We start from the raw sequence: 15,325 nt of genomic DNA, 5'->3' as shown, positions 1-15,325 counted from the left end.
AAATGTAACCTGCTTATCAAACTAAAGTCAGTCAACTGAGAAAGTCTTTTTGGGTGATTTATTTACATGTCATCCAGTAGTCGTACACAGCGCCGAGGTTTGCGGTTCTGTTGAAGTTGTACTTGATTTTCTCTTTTAAGAGCATTTAAGCCTTTGAAATGGCAAAAAAAAAAAAAAAAAAAAAAAAGGGAAAAATTCTTGCATTGTCAAATGGCCTTTAATGCTTTTGACTGAAATCCCCCGTGTGGTCGCCGGTTCCGTCACACGTCGCCCATCACCTCCTCGATCCACGAGTTGTAATCAGCCACTTTGGAAAAGATGGCCGGCTTGTTGGGGTCGCATTGACGACTGCCCCACGTGAGCAATCCGAACAGGAAGTAGGTGCTGTGCTTCTGACAGAACAGCGGCGCCCCGGAGTCGCCCTGCACAGGAACAGGAAGTGACAGTTTAGCTGTTCAGGCGCTTTTCAAAGTAAAAACTGACAAAAAGGGGAAGGGGTTACCATGCAGGCGGCACTGGCCACGGGGTGGGCGCACACGTGGGTGTCGTCGACGAGGCCCCGGCCCCACCCGGCCTGGCACTCGGCGTGATCTACTAGCGTAATGCGGGCGTGGCGCAGACGATCAGAGTTGAGGGAGGCTGACGAGACAAGGACGCCGTTAAGGTCACGAGCATTCACGTGGATGTCAGACAGATGATGGGATCTATCTCTCTATTGATTTCCCCTTTTGAGGTCAGTGACCCCAAAATGTTTGATTTCCCCCCCCCCCCATATGACAGAACTTTGTAGCGGTAGCATCTGTTTAAATTTTGGTATGTTGGTGTAGTCGGAGCTTTGCCACTCATAGTAAAGTGCGTGTCAAGAAAGTTAGCGAGTGTTCGTGGACATTATACCCGTGGCAGATGTGGTCCCCCAGCCCGCGCTGAAGCATCTCCAGCTGTTGTCCAGTTCCTCGTCCTCCTCAGGCACACAAATTGGCATCACACCGTCACCTGCAAATGAGACGCATTCAGGTCATGGTTCAAGTTAGCCGTCAAGCGATTAGCGGCCCTACCGAGTCTAGCGGGTACAGCGAGACGCAGCAGCGAAAGGTCATCTTTAGGAGGGAAGTCATCTTCTTGGGGCAGGTCAAAGACCCGGTCCACGGGGATAGTTTGGGACAGAGACAAGCCAAGATCGTGACCTCCCAAGACGGCCACGTCCTCTTCCGCGCTGCACACAAACAAAGCGGTTCCAGCGGGACACATTACGACAAGTTCCGACGGTCGTCGCCTTACCTGACTTTGCAGTGTCGCGCGGCGAGCACCCAGCGGCGGTGGATCAGAATCGCGCTGCAGTAATGGACGCCATTTGCCTGGAGGCTGACCTGCCAAGGCCACGCCCCCGGACACGCCTCCGTCACATTCTCTGCCCTCGCATCGCCGTCTGCCAGCGCCCCGAGACCGGCCGGGCCCGGAAGGTTCTGGCAGACGGGCTCCCGCCGCTTCCCGCATCGGTCGTCTGTCATCACACCGGCGTTCACTTCAGCTTAGCCACGAAAGTCAACAGGAAATCGAAGTGTACCTTGGGCCGGCTTGACTGTGTACGCCACATCCTGGTTGTCTGAACAACGACAGACGACCGTCGGATCTCAAGTCGATGATGACAAGGCAACAAATTCTTACCGATGACGTTTGCGATCCACGCAGCGTGACCTTGGAGTTTGGTGTACACGCCGGGCTTCCTGGCCCGACCGCAGCCCACGCCCCAGCTGACCACGCCCGCCAGAAGGTAGCGGCCGCTGTCGTAACAAGACAGAGGACCGCCAGAGTCGCCCTAACAAAACGCACACACACGTGTCACCACTCAAACACACGCACGTGCACTCACTTGCAGACAGATCACCTGACATGCGTCGACTCCGCCCCCTTTCCTTCCCGCGCAGAACATGCGTTCCCGTATCCTGCTCTTGTAGTAGCTCTGGCAGAGGTCAAAGGTCATCACCGTCACATTTACCTCTTGAAGTCGAGTCACACGCGGCCCATCTGCCGGGGCGGGAAGGAACCGAATTGAGTCCTGGTGGTGCCGACAGAACTATTTTTTTTTTTTTTTTTTTTTGAAGAGTACCACTCACTTTCCCGCGTGGACCCCCAGCCGGTGACGGTGCACTTCTCCAGCGAGGGCAACGGCGCCATCCACACGTGAATGGGGCGCACGAAGCGGTCGAAGGTGAGCGGTCGCTCCAGCCTCAGCAGAGCCACGTCGAATTCTTTGGTACCGGAGTTGTAGCGGTGATGGCTCACAATCGCAGATACGGCGACCACCTGAGCGGGGACCACATTTGCATTTACAACCTCCTAGAATACCCTAACCGGGTTGGGGGGATATTGACAATTGCAAACCACCATTTGCTGTGATAGAAAAATTGCTAACTCAACTTCTGCATTTTTTCGACAGACTCCCAACACTTCGCTTTTCCCATCCACAATTGTTAAATATCGTCAAGTATTGATATGGAAAACAACAGCATCGTAAATTATCATCTTAATGATGCGCTAATGCAAAAGCTAAGCTAACATCAGCGCTGCTACTTGCAATGACCAATCAGAACCTGCTGTCCTTCCTCGTCAGGGTTGTCCAGGTCGTGTTTTCCCGCCACAGCGGTCCAGAAGGAAGCTTTGTTGTACCTGCGAAAACACAGATATCAAAAGTGTGGTCGTAGTTGTCGTGGGGAGCAGCGGCCGGCACCTTTTGAAGCAGTGCGCCGCCGAGATGACCCAAAGCCGCGAGAGGACGGCGGCCCCGCACGCCGGCATGCCAGCGAAGCGTAGCGCCACCTGCCACGGCCACGAGTGCGCCCATGTCTCTTGACCTCCCACGATGCGCGTCTTCGCGTGTTCTTCCGCCATGAATGAGCGAACCCCCGCCAGTTCTAAACCAAAGTAAGAAACTGCTCGTCACAAACAGTGGTGCCGTGACTTACAAGTTGAACCAAGCTCATTTACTCACATATCAAAGCAATTTTCCCCATTGACCCCCAAAACGAAGCATAACAAAGCATTTTGTTCATAAATTAAACTAGCACTTTTGCACGAAAATGTATAATATAGTCCAAAATGTGTCGGTTTACCGTAGCGTCCTGAGAAATTCCCCGAATGGTGGTTGCCTGGGGTTTGCTGTTCCGCCGCTTCTGCTGTCAACAACAGAAAGTTCACCATCAAACCAGCAACACACCTGACGCACGACAACTCCATTCTCACCACAAACGACGCCAAGTGCGGCCAGCAGGACCGAGACGAGCACCAGCGGCGCCATCGTTAAGGTCAAACGCCCTGCCTGACAAGGTCACTTAAAAGATATTCCGCGCACCTGGCTGTCCAACAGCTGAGCATGTTACCATGGAAACCGGGCTTTAATGGCGAAGGGTCCCAGTAACGTCATCACGAGCGGGAAACGTTGCTCGGTTGTAATGAGGATGACACGCCGCGCGGGGGCGTCCGAGACGAAGGACACAGGATTGTCCCACACGCGTGACGGGTCCGTGAACGCACGTCGGGTCGGTCGTGTTCGAGTGGGTTGGAAAATTGGAACGTGTGCACACTGGTCGGCGCCCCTTTCGTCCCCCTCCCATCCTTCCTCGTCCTCCTCGTCCTCCCGTGGGCGTAATCTGGCGCGGCGGCAGGCGTGAGGGGCGTGTCGCTCGCTCGCCTTGGAAAAGGTTCTGTTACGATGGCAGGTAGATGCAAAGCGGGCTCGGTTCGGCTCGTTTCTTGCCTCGTCATCTTTCAGCAGCGAGCGTCGGCGGTGGCCGGTGACGTCACGCCGAATGGACCCTGATCGGATCGGAACCGGAGCCGAGGAAAAGCAGTCGGTGTCGCTGTCAGGATGGAAGGAATGCGGGCCGCGAGGAGCGAAGATTCGACGTGAGAGAGGCCGCCGGTACCGGTACCGGTACGTGCAGGGTAACCAATTAACACAGCCGTTAAGACGACTTATTGATTGAGTGATTGATTGGGTGATTAAATTGGACATCCCAGCGAATCTGTTGGCGTCATGAAGGCAAATGAACGGGATTGATTTATTGATTGTTTGATTTATTTTATTTTTTTCGTCCCTGACTGCAATGTGGATGTCATCAACACATTTGCGTGCAAGAGGGGGAAATACAGCACAGGTGCATTGCAGCTTCATGACAAATATAGTATTTTGGTCTCCTCAATAAGTTAAACTGATGAGTCAACATAATGGAAGCAAGTGAATTTCTTGCATTCTGAGTTGCCGTTTGATTGACAGAATTGTCGGTTTTCCATGAAGTACACTTCAGGTTAATGGCTGGGCAATATCACAATAGATGTAGGCGATTTCAGTATCAGTGAATATGGATAATTATTGAACACATTTTTTAAGCCCCATTAAAAAACACACAAACCGCCCAGTGCAATGACAACAAAAAGATGTCTGCCGTACTAACATTAACCTTTAATATAATTTTGGATATCAAGTATAATATCCTGTGGGCCGCAATTGCCCCCCAAGCTTATGTAAACATTCAAGGACATTTGAAAGAATAATTGCATTGTTTTCGGAGGAAATCTGATGTCAGACAGTCACTGAAGACAACCCCAGACTAGATAATATCTTGCAGGTCGACAGGTGAGCGAATTGTAAAGCTAAGTTGCTGTGCCTCAGGTCCTTCTGACTCGATTGCGGCTCTCAAAACCAGGATGGAACCCCGAACGTCTGAGTGGAGCCTCACTGTCCTCTTGCTGGTCACCATGATGCTGGTTTCCAGGGCGATGTCCACGTCGCCTCTTGGAGGTACGCCACGACTCTACATAGTTAACAAAGCCACTGGATAAACACTTCTTTTTTTTTATATATATATATATATGAAAATCTGCAATTTATCTTTTATGTGTTCATAAGTGTCTTTTAATCAGTTGAAATGTGTTCAAAGTGTCTGGGAGGGCAAAACTATCACAAAAAAATGGTAACTTGATGACTGCTGGGTCTGGCGATAAACGGTTGTATGCTGTAATCGGAGCATTAAATGTTCTTGCCTCAGGTGTGCCAGACTTGAACAAAACCTCAGGGTCTTCGTCCCCACCTTCTACTTGGTCACGGCCCCTTTCGCTCAGACCTCCGGCAGCCAGCCCAGAGTCTGGTTACCGTGTCAACCGTGGCAGTCTAGCGGAGGATTCCGGCGCTCAGGGGATCCACCTGCTCCTCAAACCACCGGACCTCCTGTCCCCCAGCCTGACTCCGCCGCTCACCCCCCACAACCGGCCCAGCCTGGCTCCCCCGTCAACGTGGGAGCCGAGCAACTCACTGGAGGAAGCCTGGGCTTCGGGAGACTACCTGGAGACGCTGTCCTTCGTTCTTCCCGATGGCGAGGACCTTGCCCTGGCCACGCCTCTTCCCAGCCAGCCCTACGATGATGACGACGGCGACTGGGCGCTCTCGTACGACGGCGCCCTACCTCGGCGTCCTACCCCGCCGCTCGACTCGCGCGTTCTCTTTTCGCCCTCGTCCACCGCCCACGGCGTCCCCACGCACACCCGCCCGGCCCGCCCAGACGTCTTCCCGACCTGGGATGACGACTACGACCCCGAAGATTTGGCACCATTACAGCCGACGGAGCTTCTGCTGCCCGACATGAACAGTTTGGAATACTACACCAACCTTTTGGCGAAGGAACGGGTGAAGGAGGGTTCCCGCCCCACTTTGGGAGAACGGGAGGGCCAGGAGAAGCACGGGGTACACGTCCCTGAACCGTTTGTCCCGCCCACATCAATCCACAACCAAAGCCGAGCTGGGCATCCTTCTGTTCAGACCGAGGCGTCTCCGAGTTCTGCTCCCACTCCCCGGAGTGATCTGGCAGATCCCACTCCTCGGCCGTCCCTCACCAGTGAGTTGGAGCCCCCGACGGTTGGCCTTTCTGCTCCGGAAGTAAAAGACGTCTCTGGGCCAAGCAAACCTCCTCTTAGATCCAACACGACCAGCCGGGTGCTGCCGCCTCCTCCGCCGCGACCCCCCACCCGTCATGAAAGAACGGACAGTCCCTCAGAGGTCACCGACAGGCCGAAGAAGACTACCGTTAGAAGCTCCACTACCCAGAGGACGGCCATCAGCTTGACCCGAGCACCCCCGGTGACCACAGTGAGGGCGGCCCAAACCCCTTCCGGCAAACAGTATCTGTGCAACGTCACCAAGCCCGAGTTGTACCTGGTCAGAGTAGGTACGCCCGCAGCGGGTCATGTGACCTCAGCAGTGGTCTGGCTGACCAAAACCTGACTAATGTGTGGTGTCTCCAGGTGGTGCCAGGGGCTCGGTGGCTGGGTTCAGTCAGGTGCGGGAGCTTTTGAGGAGAGAGTTTAACCGCTCTGTGGAGCTTCAGGTACACAAGAATATTTTTAATTAAATTTAATTCATTTAATTAAAATAATACATAATAAATTAAATAAATAAAAAATTAATAGTTAATTCAAAATATTTTTTTTATTTAATTACATTTAATTTACGTTTTCTCATTTCTGAGGCCTGCAATTGGCTGGCAACTAGTTCAGGGTGTAGCCCGCCTACTGCCCGAAGCCGGCTGGGATAGGCTCCAGCACCCCCGCGACCCTTGTGAGGAGTAAGCGGTTCAGAAAACGGGTGGGTGGATTTCCGAGGTGAACATCACGAAAACCAAGTGCAGTGTGAAAAGTCTTTTCAATAATATTTTTTATTAAGTTTAATTAATTAAATGAATAAATAATGCATATAAACTAAATAAAACTATTAATTTTAATTTAATTTTTTGGCGTAGTGATTTCTGAGGCGAGCTTCAAGAAAACCAACTGCAGTGTGAAAAGGCTTTTCAATAATATTTTTAATTACATTTAATTAATGTTACTAATTTAATAAATATAAAATAAATAAAATAATAATTAATTTAAATTAATTTTTAATTGAATTCATTTTACTTTATAATTAAATTTTGAATTCACAATAGAAGAGAATTTGGCGTAGTGATTTCTGAAGGCGAACAGCAAAAAAAAACAAAAAACAAGTGCAGTGTGAAAAGGTTTTTCATCAAACAAGAACTATCCCCACCTCAGCTACCAACATACTCTATCATTAATTATTCAAGTCGCATTACGTAAGAATGTACAGAAATCAGTTCGATTGTTTACATATTGCATCATCAACCTAACGTGTCAAGCGACTGACAGATGTCTGTTCTTCGCCAGTTCTTGAGAACTCCGTCCAGTTTTGCCTTCCGTGTCGTATCCGGACCGTTGATCTACACCGCCATCTCTGTCATCAATGCCCTCCGCCGACCGCAGCGTCTCTCGGGCCCGGCTCCCGCCGTGTCCACCCTCTACACCGTACCGGACGTCCGGTACCAGGTCCACACGGTGCTGCTGTTCGTTCCCGCCCACGTCGACATCAGAATTTGCAACTTCAGCGAGCGCGTGGAGAGCGGCCTCGTGATGGCGTATGGCGAAACTCGCCGACGCTCTTTGGAGTCGGGCGCCGTCAGCGTGCAGGTGAGTTTCCTACGTCCGATGGCTGCTTCAGAGGAAGCCTGCTCGAGTCACATGACACGAGTCCAGTCAAACTTACTGTACACCACCTTCCAAATGATTATGCAATTACTGTTTTTCTCTCTTTTTTTTTTTCAGGTTTTAATTCAAATATTGTAAAGATTATCAAATGTAAAATTATTAATCTGGTGATATACATTATTTACATACATTGGTTTGTTTCATTCAAATTATATCTAACAATTGATGACTTGAAATTATGCATAGACTGTAAAAATCAGAGAAAAAAATCAATTTGCATTATAATTTGGAACGTGGTGTATGTTACTGAATTTAGGATTTGATTGGCTCAAATTGTGAAAGACACCACTGCATATTAGTGACTTGACTTGACTTGAACTTCATGACTTGACACGTCTTGCTTTATGTTTCAAAATTTGCATTTAAAAATTTGTGTGCCATTTGTTGTGTTTTAGAAAGAAAAGTTATTTTCAAACCTGACAAGCAATCAGTCATCACTGATGTGGTTGCCATAAATTGATATCATAAATTCTGATATATTGGTCAATAATTTGGAACATTCGGCCGCAATCTTCCCCTAAAAGAAAGGAAACAGTTTGTGATGTTTGGTGAATTGAAATCAAAATGTTTGGACATTGTGGGTGGGGTTTGTATTGGGATCAAAATTATTTATATTATATGATTTACGATCCCACTTTTTGGAACGTGACACAAATTTTCTGGTTTCTGGTGAGAAAATGCAAAATGGATAAAATCGCCTCAGAATTCAAGAAAGTAGAAATTCAAGAAAGTAGAAAAAAGAAATTCAAGAAAGTTTGATTTAAAAAAAAAAAGTTAAGAGATCTCATATGAAAATGTTTTATACTTGTTTGAAATAAAAATAAGTCATTTAATTAGTTAGAAAAAATTGGTGGATGTGGAGACTAGATTAGAAATGTGTTACTAGTGCAGAGAGAGTGCACCTAGTGGCTAATGCAGAAATATCCGTTGGGATTAGCAAGATGACATGACTTTGGTCTTGTTTGAAATGTGGCGACTTGCATGATTTTTGTCCCAGTAACTTGAGCCTATCTTGAAACTAAGACTGAAGACGTGTCTGACTCGTGCGACTGCCTCCCAGCCGTAATGCACACGACGAGCCTTTTTCCCGCCTCGTCTTCCGTCTAGCTGCTGAACATCACACTCGGCTCAGTGAAGCCGGCGGTCGACCAGAAGCTTCCCGTCGACATCGTGTTCGCAGTGCGGGACGGGCGTGGCTACCTGCTGGGATTCGAGGTCAGCCAGCACCTGAGGAAGCTGAGCCTGGTGGAGTTCAGCTTCTATGTCGGCTTTCCCGCCCTGCAGATCGCAGAACGTAGGACGCAAAAATCACGCGTGTCTGTTTGCCGGCAGATCAGGATGACTTGAGCTGACTCTTGTTCTGTTTCAGCATTTCATTATCCCGAGCTCAACACCTCCCATCACCTGAGGTCCACGTGGGTCCGCACAGGTGAGAACAATTTTGTTTTGATGCGCTCATTCAAGTCACTCGGCTTGATCGGGAACCTCTGGATGCTTTCAGTCTTGCTAGGTGTGCCGAATCAGATTTTTTCCGAGCGAAGTTTTCAAGCTCGCGTGGAGCGACGCTTGGCCTTGCTGCTGGAGGAAGGACTCGGAGCGTCCAGCAGGAGGCGCTGGAGAAGAGCAACCGCCGCGGCCAATAGCAGTCTGCAGGTACGAAGGCTGTCGCCAGCCTCATTCCGAAACAGTCACAAACCACGTCATCTTTTGACCGTCCCAGGTGGTGCGGGTGGCCAGGTTGTCCGGGCCGGAGCGCCCCCTGGAGGTTTTATATTTTGTCGAGGGTCCGGGTGGCGCACGGATACCGGCAGAGGAGACGGCAGAAACCCTGAACAGCTTGGACCTCCAGAGAGCCGCCATCGTCCTAGGACATAAAGTCCAGCGACCGCTGGCCCAACGTGAGTCACCGATTCAGAAAATAGACACCAGCGGATGATCTGCTCAACAAGTAGAAAGTAAAGCGCTGTTTTGAATCCAATGTCACTCATTTGTCCCTCACTTGTTCCCCTCCTGTCCCAGCGGTGGAGACTGTGTCGGTCCCGCCATCTGAGACCCAAAGCAGCAGTATTTGGCTCATTGTTGGAGTGATTGTGCCGGTCGTGTTGGCCCTCTTCATCATCATCCTGCTCTACTGGAAGCTGTGTGGCTCTGAGAAGTTGGAGTTTCAGCCAGACGCCATCAACACCATCCAGCAGAGACAGAAGGTAAGAAATCATCAATGTCACTTCCTGTTTCCTGTCGTTCCCTAACGTCGTCTCTCAGCTTCAGGCCTCCAGTGTGAAAGGCTTCGACTTCGCCAAACTTCACCTGGGCCAGCACAGCAAAGACGACATCATGGTGATCCAGGAAGCGGGACCGTTGCCGGCGCCTGCTAAAGAGGCCACGCCCTCTGACGGCGGGGACCTCAACACCCCCAAATCCAAAGGCTCGTCCACCAAAACCGGCAGAAGCGCGCGACGCCGTGGCAGGTCAGTCCCTCGCGAGATCAGAACCTGACAACTACGGAAGCTTCTCATCAGGCTTCACTTTGGAGCTCCTTTGGTCAGCACGGTGGATGAATGGTGTTTGTCTATATGTGCCCTGTGATTGGCTGGTGGTGATTGGCCTCGCACAAAGACAGCTGGGATACATTTGAGCCGACCCGAATAATAAGTGCAATAGAGAATGGATGGTTGAAAGTGAAGCCGTAGTGGTTGCTCCGTTCAATTAGGCCTTCATTCTGGCCCTCGGAGATGAAACACGAACAAGCTGTGTCTCAACAGGACCAGCCAATCAGATGCCGATTCGGTTGGCAGCGACCAATCAAGCGGTAGAGAGTCGGCAGAGGAAAGTACTCGACCAGCGGCCCCGCCCATGGAAGCCAAGCAACAGAGGAAGCCGCCCAAAAATGGTCAGAGGTGCATGATGTAAAAAAAAAAAAAAAAAAAAAAAAAAAATGCATAGAAAAATACATGTTTTAATATCCGAATGCCAACTTGGCGATTTTTCTTTGTTTGTAGCGCACTTAATGCACGATCCTCTTTTGACCTGGGACCTTCTTTCTTCCTCTCGTAGCTCCGTCGGTCGGAGATGAGCTCATGTCATCATCTTCCATCTTTGACCACGTAGACCGTCTTTCCCGCGGCTCATCGGACGGGGCGCGGCGGCCGGCCGGCAAAGTTCAGCTCATCGCCATGCAGCCCCGGCCCAGCACGCCGGCGCAACCCAGCCCGTCCCTCTCGCAGAAAGTCAGCACTGAGGTGAGCCTTGTCCTCATGTTTTGGTGGGCGGGCAATTGGGTCGACATGGAGACAAGAAGACAGCAAGACAAGGAGACAGGAGGACATGGGAATAGGAAGGCAGTCATAATTCCCACAACTGTCCTCCAGGTGGCGCTGCGACACAAGTCCGAGATGGAGCAGCAAAGGAACAAACTCCGGCAGCGCGCCAAGAGACGCGGACAGTGCGAGTTCCCGTCCATGGACGATATCATGGACGCCTTCGGTGATGGACCGGTCCAGACCGAAGTGGCTCAACGTCTCTACGGTTCGGCCCACGACCACATGGACTACACGGACTACGTCCTGGAGGCCGACACCCCGTCCCCCCCGACGCCCACCGACGAGCGGCGGAGGTAACGCCCGCGTCTCGAGTCCATTGCTCTGGGATCAGCGTCACTTCCATGTGCTGTGCTTTCTCCATCCAGAGGGAGGCGCTCCCCGCGGGGGCGGCGGGCTCCAGTGGGACCGGGAAGCCTTCCTGATACAGACCAAGACCGCCTGCTGGTGGACCAGTGCGCCACCTACAGGAAATACCCGGGACTCAACAACGTGGCCTACATGGTGAGAAAGGGAAACGACTCGCATCAATCAAACAAGCGTTCCATATCTATGAAAACTTATTTTGTGTCCGTGCACATCCCCGACAAGTCTCATTTAAAGTATTGGACCTAAAAGTGAACCTGAATCTTCTTTGTCAGTCGGACCCGGACCTGCCCCCAGACCCCAGGAGCCCGTCCCCCACCGATGAGGTGTTTGACCCCGACGCCGCACCGGCCCCGCCCCCGTACATGCCACCACAGCCCTCCATCGAGGAGGCCCGGCAGCAAATGCACTCTCTCCTGGATGACGCCTTCGCTCTGGTGTCCCCATCCTCACAAGGCCTGAGCCCGGCCCTCCCTGGACCCTTGGGGAGGCAGTGGGGGTCCTATCCGGTGGGGCCGTCCCACAGCCCCCTCTCCGCTGTGAGTCCGCCGCCCCACAACTTGCCCTTGTCGCCTTCTGACTCGTTCCACTTTCTTTTGTCCCCACAGAGATACGCCGAGCTGGGAGTTTCACCGACCTCTGGCTTGGGAGCTCAAGGTCATCTGCAGAGGTGACCTCGTCCCCCTACGTCCGTCCGGTGCTGTCACCGCAGCTTGTGACAAGGATTTGTTCATTGTTTCATACAGACAGAGTTCAGGAGGCTACATCTCCAGTGGCGAGCAGCTGCAGGATCCCTTGTACTCCAGCAGGGGGCAGTACAAACAGCTGCCCTCCTCCTCCAGACCCAGACCTGTAGGAGGCAGCACAGGTACTGCACATTTGACACGTTGACGGCGGTCCTCATTTGAGCAACATCTTATTTCTTGCATGGAGGAAGGAAGAGGGCCGCCCTGGGGGGGGATTTGCCCTCCTGTCAACCTTTTCCTAGCTTGGAGGCATTCGATGTATTAGAATTCGTCATTGTGTCATTTTAATAATATTATGTTTCACACTTATATATTTAGATATCAATCAATCACTCAATCTAATCTATTGATCAAGTATCCTGATTCGGAAAACCGCTAATATGAGGTGGTGGTTAGTGCTCAAAATGCTTATAAATACTGATCATCTTCCTTTTATTTGATTTTCTAGAAAACAGTCACGCACTCCTAGTGGGCCTCACAAGCAAAACGAGGATCCGATAGCATTTAACACTCCATTATGACAAAGTTCCCTTTCTGGGACAACAAGACATATGGCAATAGGTGCAATTTTGGCCTTTTTCAGCAAATTGTTTTGCTTGTGTTGTACAAAAAACTGTGCGAGTAAATTGGCAATGACGAGATGCGAGAGGCTTTCATGGCCGTCTACTGTATTGTGTTCAGCAGGCGTGCAGCTCCAGCACCTGACCCAGGTGGGTTTGTCCAGCCAAATCGGGGCCTACCCCGGCGTGGGTCGCAGCGCTTCAGGACCCACCGGCTCTTGCTGGAATGAACGACACTCGGACCAGGACCTGTCCAGACCCGCGGCCAGCAGGGAGAGCGTGAGTGTCGTCGCCATCGGTTGGTCACTCGCCAAGTGCCCGCCCGTGAGCCGCTTTCTGTTCTCTGTGGTCACGACAGGCGCTGTCCTTCCCCGAGTTCTCGTCCTCGCCGGTTTTCCAATTGCCGAGCTCTTCGCTTCGGGACCCGTCGGCGCCGCCTCTCCTCCTCACCTCCCCGACTCCCGAGTACCTGCCCGAGGACGCTTCGCCCTCCGCCCACAGCTCGGCCTCCCTGATCAAGGCCATCCGAGAGGAACTTCGCCGGCTGGCCCAGAAACAAGCCGTGACCAGCTACCCCTAGAGCCCTTCCCCGCTTGGCTAGTTTGTCAGGACTGACTGGAACACCCGCTCTAACCCGTTACCCAGTCCATCCCCCAAACCATCTACGTAACTTCCGGAAATTTACAGGGTTTCATGTGTGCACCCGTCATCCTCAGCGTCCATTTGGACTGTGGTCAGTCGCCCCTGTAATGTTTCCTGAAGTGATCATCTTTTCAAGGGGCAAAGGAAATACAAAATCTTTGGTGTAATTTATTTATTTTTTTTCATCCCGGAGATCTTCAGAGTCTTCCCACAAAAGAGTCTCTCCGTTCTGGCTGTCAAGAGTGGACGTCCACCAATCCCCTCCCCCCCCACATAAAACATAACGTCAACATGAATTGATGAAATAGAACGTGGGCGGGCGGATGGTCCTGGACCTGGACCGGATTGTGATGCACGTTCTGACCTTCTGTGGTGCTAAGTGTCAATCTGTCGTCATCAATCACACATTTGCCTTCCGTGTTCCCGTCAGCCAGGGAGACCACGTGTTCGTCTTAAAACCATCAGTGAGGCCTTTGGACTGGAGGTGTTTTCCAGCCCGGAACACTATTCAAATATTCTTTTGTTGTGTCAAGAAATCCCAATGAGCACAATATTATTGTAGGGGTTGCTACTGAGATGTTTATTATAATAGCTTGTAATTCTATGTTATATATATCAGAGATGGGATCAATTCACATATGTGCAAGTCTGTCTTGGGAGTCCAGTCACCTTATTAAGCAGATGACTATCAGCGTTTCTTTCTAAATTTTTGTTTTTTCTTTTTGATGGGAGTTAATGCATTTCAATGCCCGTCAATTATACGCGGATTTTCGCTGTTCACAGTCTGGCCCCGTCCCTTTTCACCACAAATATTTTCTTTCTTGGTGCACTAAAAACCATAGAGCAGAAATAACACATTTTCCCAAGCTACCTAAGATAAGCTCTGGTGTTTCTGTAGCATAAAATAATTTTACATTAATGACCTCTTCCAAAGAATCAATCTTTTCCCCGCACAGGCTGTCCTTCAAAGCAGAATCAATATGGTGAATTACACAGTGTGGTGGTAAGTGTTGCCTAGGAATCACGTGCCTCATATCAATGTGATAGCTTAGTTATTGTAATGCACAATTCCAGCCTCGCAATGAATGAAATGCAGACAAGCAATGAAATGCAGCTTTAATGCAGTCTGACCTGCAGTATAACTGGGCTTTAGAAAACGAGAAAAACGATAAAGGTCAATCATATGATGGCCAATTTATCTTTGATTTATTAACCTGTGTGATTATAAAGCACCTCATAATGTCTCAAGTCACGAGTCCAAGTCTGTTTTTGTCAATCAAAAGTGACGAAAGCAGTGACTTCCAAATGGCGATGACTTAAGGTGCCCATCTCTGATATATGGAGCGATATATGTTTTAGTGAATGTGTTCACGTTGAAGAAAAGAGACAAGCGGCAAGTGGGCTACTGTCGTAAGGTCATACTTGTGCTGTAGAGTTTGGCTGCCCGATATATATATATATGTTAGCTGCACGCTGCTGTATTGAAAAAAACAAACAAAACTGTGCAAATTGCTAGCTTTCATGTCATGGCGGCTCTGCTCAGTAGAGGAAACCAGTCCGCATCATAAACTGCCTCTGAACCAAAATGTATGGCAATATCCAAAATGTAAACCAACAAAACTGAAACACGCCATCAGGCAGACGAGATGGAAAGGTCGCACGGTTCAGTCAAGACTGGTTCATCTCTGCTGATTGTTGCTTTGATGTTGTGATGACTCCTCACCAATATTGACGTCTGTCTCTGCGATGTTTCCGCATGACCTTATTGTTTGAGGCTTTCAGTCTGTTAGCATGCTGCTAATGTTAGCATGTTGCTAAAAGCGCGCAATAGAAAATCATGTCAGACTTTGATTTGCTTCCAGAGTGTATTTTTCAATGGCAAAGGAAAAAAAATAACTGAGTATACGTTTGATGTTGAAGAGAAAACTAAATATATCTCATTTATATACAAAGTATTTAAGACCCGCCCCACAAGACACTCTGATTGGACTGTTCAGCTGCCACTCAAGCTGTGGGTCACATGGTGCTACTATTGATTAAACTGTTGAGGTTGTTTCATGAGCAAAAGACGAGGTGCTTTATTTTTGTTCACAACTCATCAAAC

The 15,325-nt window shown here is 50.0% G+C and overlaps 2 protein-coding genes across 4 annotated transcripts; one reads left to right on the top strand and one right to left on the bottom strand.

Annotated features, from left to right (window-relative positions):
- Nucleotides 1-43: 43 nt before the first annotated feature.
- ovch1 (ovochymase 1) lies at nt 44-3,818 on the bottom strand. 2 transcript variants are annotated; one of them, XM_077500261.1, is made up of 13 exons: nt 3,241-3,818; nt 3,111-3,170; nt 2,729-2,912; nt 2,592-2,667; nt 2,115-2,304; nt 1,886-2,025; nt 1,666-1,816; nt 1,565-1,603; nt 1,279-1,501; nt 1,056-1,213; nt 895-993; nt 503-639; nt 44-422 (listed from the first exon to the last, which is right to left on the bottom strand). In XM_077500261.1, the coding sequence occupies exons 1-13, from the start codon at nt 3,293-3,295 to the stop codon at nt 261-263; spliced, it is 1,674 nt and encodes a 557-aa protein (XP_077356387.1). In that variant the 5' UTR covers nt 3,296-3,818; the 3' UTR covers nt 44-260. The 2 variants fall into 2 exon arrangements, with proteins under 2 accessions (XP_077356387.1, XP_077356386.1); XM_077500260.1 differs by having other exon boundaries at nt 3,111-3,173; nt 3,241-3,607.
- On the top strand, nt 3,407-15,282 carry LOC144003730 (UPF0606 protein KIAA1549). 2 transcript variants are annotated; one of them, XM_077500259.1, is made up of 20 exons: nt 3,407-3,925; nt 4,670-4,798; nt 5,046-6,218; nt 6,295-6,377; nt 7,213-7,512; nt 8,698-8,884; nt 8,960-9,019; nt 9,092-9,243; nt 9,311-9,488; nt 9,610-9,794; nt 9,853-10,058; nt 10,353-10,480; nt 10,645-10,829; nt 10,959-11,203; nt 11,276-11,411; nt 11,549-11,812; nt 11,882-11,943; nt 12,020-12,141; nt 12,704-12,858; nt 12,938-15,282. In XM_077500259.1, the coding sequence occupies exons 2-20, from the start codon at nt 4,705-4,707 to the stop codon at nt 13,157-13,159; spliced, it is 4,137 nt and encodes a 1,378-aa protein (XP_077356385.1). In that variant the 5' UTR covers nt 3,407-3,925; nt 4,670-4,704; the 3' UTR covers nt 13,160-15,282. The 2 variants fall into 2 exon arrangements, with proteins under 2 accessions (XP_077356385.1, XP_077356384.1); XM_077500258.1 differs by having other exon boundaries at nt 12,701-12,858.
- The last annotated feature ends 43 nt before the right edge of the window (nt 15,283-15,325 follow it).

Source organism: Festucalex cinctus, chromosome 16 (genome assembly GCF_051991245.1).
Source record: "Festucalex cinctus isolate MCC-2025b chromosome 16, RoL_Fcin_1.0, whole genome shotgun sequence".
Classification (NCBI taxonomy): domain Eukaryota; kingdom Metazoa; phylum Chordata; class Actinopteri; order Syngnathiformes; family Syngnathidae; genus Festucalex; species Festucalex cinctus.
Note: the sequence above shows the minus strand (reverse complement) of the source record. Positions and strands in the feature narration are given on the sequence as shown.